This window comes from Capra hircus, chromosome 13 (genome assembly GCF_001704415.2).
Source record: "Capra hircus breed San Clemente chromosome 13, ASM170441v1, whole genome shotgun sequence".
Classification (NCBI taxonomy): domain Eukaryota; kingdom Metazoa; phylum Chordata; class Mammalia; order Artiodactyla; family Bovidae; genus Capra; species Capra hircus.
In genome coordinates this window covers 39,921,554-39,931,468 of record NC_030820.1, presented here as the reverse complement: position 1 = coordinate 39,931,468, position 9,915 = coordinate 39,921,554, and the positions used below count along the sequence as shown (strand labels likewise).

General features: G+C 45.8%; 1 protein-coding gene across 5 annotated transcripts in view; it reads right to left on the bottom strand.

The window, feature by feature from the left end:
- KIZ (kizuna centrosomal protein) overlaps positions 2,925 to 9,915 on the bottom strand; it is an 87,179-nt gene continuing 80,188 nt past the window's right edge. For all 5 annotated transcript variants that reach the window (XM_018057266.1, XM_018057262.1, XM_018057267.1 and 2 more), the window contains 2 exons: positions 3,472 to 3,515; positions 2,925 to 3,073 (listed from right to left, as the gene is read on the bottom strand). In XM_018057266.1, the coding sequence (XP_017912755.1) occupies positions 3,006 to 3,073; positions 3,472 to 3,515 (112 nt within the window). In that variant the 3' untranslated portion in view covers positions 2,925 to 3,005. The remainder of the gene's footprint in view (positions 3,074 to 3,471; positions 3,516 to 9,915) is intronic.

Sequence of the window (9,915 nt, the reverse complement as noted above, 5' to 3'; positions counted from 1 at the left end):
TTCTTTTTTATGGCTGAGTAGTATTCTATGGTATCTATGGACCACATCTTCTTCATCCGTTCATCTGTCAATGGACATTCAGGTTGTTGGAAGTGGAGTTAATAATCAATCATGCCTACGTGATGAGGCTGTCATAAAATCACCAAAGATTCACAATGCTTCTGGGTTGCTCAGCATGTGCCAGTGCCGGGAGGGAACTGCACCCAGTGGGGACATGGGAGCTCCGTGCCTTTCCCCAGATCCCACCCTACGCATCTTTGCACCTGGATGGTCTCCGCTGTACTTTATCATATTTCATGATAAACTGGTAAATGTAAGGAAGGGTTTCACTAGGTCCTGTGAGCCATTCTGACAGATTATCAGACTCAAGTTGTGGGGACCTCAATTTACAGAGCAATCAGATGGAGATTTTGGGAATCTGGGGCCCTACAACCTCTAATTGGCGTCTGAAGCAGGGGTGGCCTTGTGGGACTGAGCTAGGAAACTGTGGGGTCTGCACTAACTCCAGCTACTATCAGATGGAACGGAATTGTAGCACCTTCATCCAGTGTCAGAGCATGGGTTGATGTAGGGGAAAAGAACGCCAACACCTGGGGCCAGTCTTCTGAGTGTGGTAGTTATTTGAGGGCAAAAGAAAACACAGGTTGTTAACTTAGGCTGTGATTCTGCTCTTATGTGGGAAGCAAGACAAGCTGTGGGCCCAGTGTGCAACCTCCCTGGGAGCTTAACCCTGGCAGAGACCCCAAAATAGGTCAGCAAGTTGTTGGTGAGCAGAGCTCCCCCTCTTCGTGTATTTTCAAAAGTCAATTATCTTCTTTCCCCTAAAGAGTATTTGAAAAGGGAAATTTACACCGCTTCTTTTTAAACCAGGGTCACTGGAGATAAATAGAAAATAACTGAGAAGAAAACAAAATGCATTAATTTTCGATGGAAAATTCTGCCTGATAATGGCATTGGGCCCCAGGCCTTCCCTACCACTACTGAATGTGAGATACACCCATGTTGAAGTCCAGCACCAACTGAGGCTTTGCTCTGGACCAGCATCAGTGCTCACATGTGTGGCCTCTAATAGAAGGTATTCAGAGGCAGGACTCTGTATGTTCCATCAGCATGCCTGACAATATCCAGGAAGCATCCTGGCTGAAGGGCTTGTTTTATTTTCTTAGTGGGTATAAGCTGTTTAAACTTGGTAAAATCTAGAATTAAAATTAAAAGTGTTTACAAGAGTTTTTAAAGGGTTTATATGCATAGAAAAACTCTGAAAGCAATCACCCAAATGTCAGTAATGTTGACCACTGGACTTGCGTGTATGTAGACTAATTTTAGATTTTTAGAGAAGCTGCAAAGATCACAGAGTTCTTATGTACCTTTCACTCAGGTTCAGTTTCCTCTAGTGGTACATTCCTCTAATCCCACATTTAAAAAAATATTCATTATTTACTTGGCTGCCCCGGGGCTTAGTTGTGGCATGTGGGCTAGTTTTCTGACCATGGATGCAACCTGGACTCCCTGTTTTGGGGGCTTGGATGCTCAGCCACTGGACCACCGCAGAAGCCCCCAGTCTCACGTTTCTGTGGTGCATTCATCAGAACTAAGAAACCAACACCAGGCATCACTATCAGCTAAGCTGTGCTGTGAAGTTGCTCAATCGTGTCTGACTCTTTGCAACACCATGGACTGTACCCTGCCAGACTTCTCCTTCCATGGGATTTTCCAGGCAAGAATACTGGAGTGGGTTGCCATATCCTTCTTCCCAACCCAGAGATCAAACGTGGGTTTCCTGCACTGCAGGCAGACTTTTATTGATTGAGCCACCAGGGAATCCCTATCTTATCAGCTAAACTCCAGACTTGATTTGGATTTCACCAGATTTTCCATTAATGTCCACGCTTTTTGTTCAAGGACCCAACCCAGGGTCCCACATTTCACTGAGATGTCATATCTCCTTTGTCTCCTCTGATCCGTGACCGTTTCTATGTTCGTTTTTATGATCTTGACTGTGTTTTTCTCTGTTGTTAGTGCTTTTGGTATCTTTCCTAATTCAAGTCACAAGGGTTTACCCGTGTTTCCTTTTCAGAATCTGATAGTTCAGCTCCTACATTGGGTCTTTGACCCATTTTGGGTTACTGTTTGTACACAGTGTGAGGTAGAGATCCAGCTTCATCCCTTCACATGAGACTGTCCAGTTGTCTCAGCATCATTTGTTGAAAAATACCAGTTCTTTCCCCACTGAATCTTCGCAACAGTACTGAAAATCAATTGATCATAAATTTAACAGTTTATTTCTGGATCATCAATTCTAGATTGCACGTAAATCGATCAGTACCACAGTGTCTTAATTGTCTGTGTGTTAAGTCACTCAGTCGTGTCTGACTCTTGGACTATAGCCTGCCCCCAAGGACTGTAGCCCACTAGGCTCCTCTGTCCATGGAATTTTCCAGGCAAGAATACTGGAGTGGGTTGCCACGCCCTTCTCCAGGGGATTTCCCTGACCAAGGGCTCCAACCCAGAACTCCTGGATTGCAGGCAGATGCTTTACCATCTGAGCTACTATACCATCTTTACTTACCCTATCTTTACTTACCGCAGCAAATCAGTAAGTTTCAAAATTGTGAAGTGCGAGTCCTCCAACTTTTTCAAGACTGATTTGGTTATTTTGGGTCCCCTGAATTTTGTTATGAATTTTAGAAGTAGCCTGTCAACTTCTCCAAATAAACTAACTGGGTTTTGATGGGCACTGTATTCATCACTGTGCTTTTTGATAAGGCTTCAAAACAAATATGCCACTTTATATTTACATCATGAAATTTCACTGGAATAACAATATGGTCCCTAAGATTGTTAGGGACCAACTTTTCATGTTAAACAACTAGAAAACTTAAAAGGGTACATTGATTTTGGACATTACATCTGAACACAAGGACTTAGCTTTTTTGAAGATTTTATTTCTAATAGATAATACAGCTCAAAAGTCATAAAAATCATCAAAATCATTGGTGGACGTGTTATGGTGTCCTGGGACGTAAAGCAGCTTCGATTTCTGAGTTACTCTCATCAGACTCGCTCCAGAAGCCTGGAAGAGAAAACCAGAGAGCAGCTCAGCATCTCTACAGTCCGATTAAGTCAACTTCACCAACCCAGCCCACAAAGGGCTTCCCGCGGACCCCATGTGGTGCACGTGAGCAGACATGCCTAGAGCACAGGCCAGGATCCCTGGCAAACTCATACCTGCAAGTTAAAATGCTGTGGCCCCTGGCCACAGGAGGAGCCTCCGGGTCCTTCCTGGGGAGAAGCCTCCTGTTCTCAGTAGAAGCCCTGGGTCCTTCCAGGGAGACCTTCGGGCCCGTGAGCACAGGCAGGCTCTCCACCCACTCATATCTCCCTTAAAGGTGCAGATGACACCACACGTCACACACCACCCTTTTCGTTAAAACACAAAATGACAGTCTGGTCTCCAACTGTTTCTCTTACCTTTAGACTTTAAATTGGTAGTTAGCTTCCCTTCATTTTCATGCCTGTAAAATAAAGAAATAGAACCTAAATTTTGAAAAAAAGACAGACTAATAGTTTTACAAGGAGTAAGTGAGGAAAGAGGCACTTGTTACTGGGAGGCCAGAAAGTTTACATTTACTCCCCGAGTTTTAAAAGCAGAAAGCAAATGTCGGGGTACCCTTGGCCCAGAGGCACCTACTGATGCTCTCTGTTGGAAGGGTCCCAGGAGCCTTGGTCTCCCGCTCGCTGGGAAGGCTTTGGGGTGGGAGGCAGGAGGCAGGCCCCGGGGGCACAGAAGCGGGCACAACTCATCACTGCCAGCCCAGCTGGAAGTAGATGACCTGGGAGCAGCGAGAAGTAAGCCAGGAGGTTACAAAACTTACCTCCATCAAGCCAGTGATACCAACACTCAACCGTTCAACAAGGAGTTCACAGTAAACTCTGTGTGCTTAATTAAGGACACTGATTCCGGGTGGAGAAAAACTCAAGTGTCCTGTCACCTGTGTTCAGGTTTCCGTGTGTCACATATGTGAAAATGTGAGGGTCCAAGGACACATCTGATGCTGGGTGACACGCCTACTGAAGCTGTTGGCCCGAGAAGGTGGCTCTGTAAGAGGTGGTGCCCACCTCCATCACCTTCTCTCACCTTTCCCAATTGTCATGCATGTGAGAATCATCTCTGGGAGCATCATCCAGGCTTCTAATTACACTTAAATTCTTTAAGGTTTGTAGTAAACGGTCAAAGGGATATAAAAAAGAAACAGTTGCTTGTGTATGGCTTGACATTCGATGTTTTTCTCATGTTTCTGTTGAAGGGTTCACTTGAGTTTACATTTGGAGATTATTCCATGAAGGCAGATTCTGGCCTTTAGCTGGGAAGAGGGCTGAGAAAGGACGAGGACCACCGTGCAGCAGCGACTCCGGAAACCCTGGGGCCTCACCTCTGTTCCTTTGGGCCAACCTAGCACTTGAAAATCTGCCTTCTGCTACAGCTGCCATAATTTACATTTTTTTTCCTAGAAAAGAAGCTCCATGAAGGCATAATTTTCTAGGCTCAACATCTGTAAATGTTCCCTTTAAACTTGGTACCTGTTTCTTTGTTTTGAGATATAGCTAATGTATAGCACTATATGTTACATGTATATAACACAGTGATTCATAATTTTGAAAGGTGATATTCCATTTATAGTTATTATAAAATGTTGGCTATATTCCCTGTGTTGTACAATAAAACCCGTACCTATCAATCCCCTCCCCTAGCCCACCCTACTGGTAACCACTAGTTTGTTCACTGTATCTTGAAAATTTTTTATCAGAGAATAGTTGATTTAGAACATTGTATTAGTTTCTGTTGTATAGCAAAGTGAATCAGTTATACACATACCTCCACTCTTTTTATTTATTTAAAAATATTTATTTTTTGGCTGTGCTGGGTCTTACTGGCAGCACGTGAGATCTTCAGTCTTCGTGGTGGTACGTGAGTTCTTGTTGCGGCACGTGGACTCTTAGTTGAGGTATGCGGGATCTAGTTCCCTGGCCAGGGATTAAACCTGGGCCCCTGGCACTGGAAGCACAGAGCACCGATTGGACCACCAGGGAACTTCCTAAGCACTCTTCAGATTCTTTTCCCATATAGGTCATTAACAGGTCATCAAGCAGAGTTCCCTGTGCTCTACAGTAGGTCCTTGACAGCGTTCTCTGTGTCTATGAGCCTGTTTTTTTATTACATGCACTGGCTTATGCTATTTTTTTTTTTTTTTTAGATTCTACATTAGGGATATCATACAGTATTTGTCTTTCTTTGACTTACTTCTCTTAGTATAAAATCCTTCAAGTCCACTGGTATTGTTTCAAATGACAAAATTCCATCCTTTTTGTGGCCGAGCAGTGTTTCACTGTACATATGGACCACATCTTCTTTATCCACTCATCTGCTGGTGGGCCCTTAGGTTGCTTCCATCTCTTGGCAACATCAGGGTATGCATATATCATTTCAAATAGCATTTTCATTTCTTTCAGATATATAGCCAAGAGTGGAATTGCTGGGTTATATGATAGCTCTATTTTTAGTTTTTTTGAGAAACCTCCCTCCATACTGTTTTCTACAGTGGCTGCACCAATTTACACTCCCACCAATGTATGCAGTGTTACCTCTTCTCTACAGTCTCACAAATATTTGTTATTTGTGGTCTTTTATAAACATGGCCATTCTGACCTCATTGTGGTTTTGATCTGTATTTCTCTAACAATCAGCAATTTGAAGCATCTTTCTCTGTTCTTATTGGTCATCTCCATGTCCCTGAAAAAAATATGTCTATTTGGGACTTATGCCCATTTTTTTTTTATATTTAGTTGTATGAGCTCTTTATTTATTTTCGATATTAACCCCTTATCAGTCATATCATTAGCAAATATTTCCACCTAGTCTGTAGCTGTCTTTCAGTTTGTCAATGGTTTCCTCTTCTGTGCAAAAGTTTTTAAGTCTAATTAAGTGACATTAATTTTTTTTTAGGTTCCATTTATTTTTGCTTTTATTTCCTTTAGAAGACAGATCCAAAAAAAATATTGTTGTGGGTTGTGTCTACTATTTATCCAGCTCCCACTTCAGGAGGACACGGGGCTCACTCTGGGACAGGGGTCAGCAGATATAACAATGCTATAAAGGTGCAGAGAGAAACTAATTTGCCAGTTGATATTCAAATAATTAGAGCCACCTGGCTAGCAGGGGGCTGGCAGGAACACTACAGGGAGGACTGAGAGAACAGGTGGATGATGGGGTAGTGGTGGTGTGGCTGCAAGATTCCAAGGAAGCAAGGTGCACCCTGGACTCTACTGTGGCAGCTAGAAGGGATTTCCAGGCCAGGGCAAGACAAGGGCACGACAAGGGCACAGAGGCAGGTAAGCACACACCAGGTCCTTACCGCCTGGTCCCTGCTCTGAGCTCCACACGCATGTCCAGAGCTCACCAGCTGTCTCAACTTGGCTGCCTCCGAAGCATCTCATGGCCAGCACACCAGCCAGCATGTCCACCCACAACCAAACTCATGCTTCTTCACCAAACCTGGGCCCTTTTCCTGTCTTGGCCAATGGCACCCCAAGCCTCAATTCCCTCCCAACCCTTCGCAACTCCTCTGCTCTCCCATACCCAATCAGTCACTAGGTCCTACCAAGCTTACCTCCCTGCACTTCCCAAGTCCTCACTTGTCCCCTATCCACTGGCACCGCTACTACTTGGTAGGCCAAAGTAGCATCTCTACCTGCCTTTTAACAGCCCCCTAACTGCTGACACCACATCCACCTTGTTCCCTCCAGCCCACTTTCCACCTGGCAGTAACAGTGAGCTTTTGAAACACAACTCTGATTACTCTGCCTCCCTGCTGAAAATGAAAATTCTTCAATGCCTTCCCATTGCTTTTGGCAAAAGAAGCCTGAACAGCGCCTCCAAGGTTGATGCCTAGACTTCATTGGGCTTCCTGCTATAGCCTCCCCATCCCTTCCACCCCATCCTCCATCCCCAAGTCTTCATCAAATTTGCTCTTTCACAGCCATTTCTGTTACACACTGACATGTGACTGCCCTTAGGCTGTCAGCTCCATGAGAACATCTACTATACCTGTTTCGGTCCCTGGGTACCCAGCGTCCTGCCCTTAGCAGGTGCTCAGCAATACATGCAGAAGGAACAGGTGAGCCTCAATAATCACAGTTCAGTTAGTCAGTTCAGTCGCTCAGTCGTGTCCAACTCTTTGCGACCCCATGAATCGCAGCACGCCAGGCCTCCCTGTCCATCACCAACTCCCGGAGCTCACTCAAACTCATGTCCATCGAGTTGGTGATGCCATCCAGCCATTTCATCCTCTGTCATCCCCTTTTCCTTCTGCCCCCAATCCCTCCCAGCATCAGAATCTTTTCCAATGAGTCAATTCTTTGCATGAGGTGGCCAAAGTACTGGAGTTTCAGCTTTAACATCATTCCTTCCAAAGAACACTCAGTACTGATCTCCTTTAGAATGGACTGGTTGAATCTCCTTGCAGTCCATGGGACTCTCAAGAGTCTTCTCCAACACCACAGTTCAAAAGCATCAATTCTTCGGCGTTCAGCTTTCTTCACAGTCCAACTCTCACATCCATACATGACCACTGGAAAAACCATAGTCTTGACTAGACGGACCTTTGTTAGTGCCTTGCCTAAAGGCACTTGATCAACGTTTGATGTTAGATTATTTAATCTGCATGTTTCTATTTCTATGTGAGTTCAGATGAGGTTGTTCAAGTGTCTACCCAGAAACATGTTTCAAAACTAAACATCCGTGTTCACCAAGGAAGGTGGAAGATGCTCCTGGGTGTTTCCGATACCATTCTCACCCCTTGCTGCTGTGGCTGCTGCTGCTTAGTCGCTTCAGTCGTGTCCGATTCTCTGCGACCCCACGGACTGCAGTCCACCAGGCTCCTCTGTCCATGGGATTTTCCAGGCAAGAGCACTGGAGTGGGGTGCCATTGCCTTCTCTGTCTCACCCCTTAGGAGCAAGTATTTTTCCCTTTGGGAAGCCATCCCTGCAAGTCGACGTGACACTGCAATGCAAGGTTGGTTATTACATGTGATTTGCAGGGTCAACATTTCTTTCTCTGGGTCACAGCTAACTTAGAGTCAAGGCCAGTGGGGATGGTGTGAGAAATCTCCTGGGTGTAGACAGAGCCATCTTGTGCACCCATTACTGTAAGGTACCGTAAGAGAAAAACCCAAACCAAAAACACTCCCCAAAGCATCAGAATACAAGAGTTCAGGTTACAGGCCATGGGCTAGGTCCCTGTGTTCCATCAGATGTAACGCATGTGGACCCCGACGGCCTGAACTTCCCCAACAGTGTGGACGTCACACCTCTGGTCTGTGTGGCAGAAGCAGCAAAGGTGAGCTGTGGATGGTAAATGGCACAGGTGTGTGGTCTCCGTCAACTACTCGACTTTGGCTACAGCACAAAGACAGCCATGGGCAGTGTGTGAACTAGTGGATGTGGCTGTGTTCTGATCAAACTTGACATAGAGACGCCGAAACTTGCATTTCATATAACTTTCAAGTGTCAGGAAGCATTATTTCTCTCTGAATTTTTCTCAATTGTTAAAAAATGTAAAACTTCTCTCAGCCTGCAGGCTGCACCCAGAACCAGACAGAGGCCCAGGGCTGGGTCCACTGAGGCCTTCAGGAAGCAGGGCCTCATGTCCAGGCAGTAAACCAGGGAGTCTGCCCTCCCCAACCTCGTGGGTGACTCCTGCAGTCCAAGAGGGCAGGGTTTGTGGGTTCTTTTTTTTTCCCCTCGAAGTTCACCATTCGACTGGAGGTCCTATTTCCAAACAGAGCTCTTTCAGGTCAGACACCAGGACAGCTGAGTGGATTAAGGTGTGGCCACGCCCCACTGGTCGCATTCCAACAGGACAGCGTCTCTGCACAGTGTCCCGGAAGGGTGGCACCTCCCCCTCTGCACAGGGAGCACCGTGTGCCCACCTGTCAACATTCCACCACTCTGGCTTCATCGAAAGTCTTCCCTCTGTCTGTCCATCAAGCCATCTCAGTTTCCCATGTTGTTTATACATTCCCTTGCTGTTGATAAGGGATTAGGACACACGATTGGGACAAGTCTCATCAAAATCACTTTTGTTCTCAGCCCTGCTACATGTAAGAAGTTAAGGTTGGCCAGGGTCTTAAATAGCAGGTCTTATTCTAAGCACAGCATCTTGTGAGCACCTAGGATGTGATCCTGCTGACATGGGTACTAGAGAAAACAGCTGTAATTGACAGTTATTGACTGTTCATGTTCTATTAATAAAAGGTAATAATAGTGCTAGAAACAGTCTACATAGTTAACATGAAAGTGAAAGTCACTCAGTCCCGTCCGACTCTTTGCGACCCCACGGGCTATACAGTCCATGGAATTCTCCAGGTCAGAACACTGGAGTGGGCAGACTTTCCCTTCTCAGGGGATCTTCCCAACCCAGGGATCGAACCTGGGTCTCCCACATTGCAGGCAGATTCTTTACCATGTGAGTCACCAGGGAAGCTCTACGGGTTCCTAAGAGATTCCTTATCAAGTCACACCAGGGCTCATGACGCGCGGTGCTTGTGAAGGGGTGTCAGGGCTGTCAGGTGAGCACAGGGTCCAGGGAGGCAGGCCCAGGCTTGGGGGGGTGGGCAGAGTGAGGGTGGTGCAGGCCCCAGGAGCTCCTCAGAGCTGGGGAGGTTCTAATATTAGTGACACACGGACTCTCAACCTCATGGTCGGTATCATATTTTTGAAAGAAAATTGTATGTATAGCCCATTAACAAACATACCTAAGTTACTGTGGTTTTGAGGCCACGTCCATCAAGTGTAGCAGTGAGACTTCGAGGGTCCTGCCAAGAATTTGGTCTCTGGTGCTGGGGACGAGGAGGAAG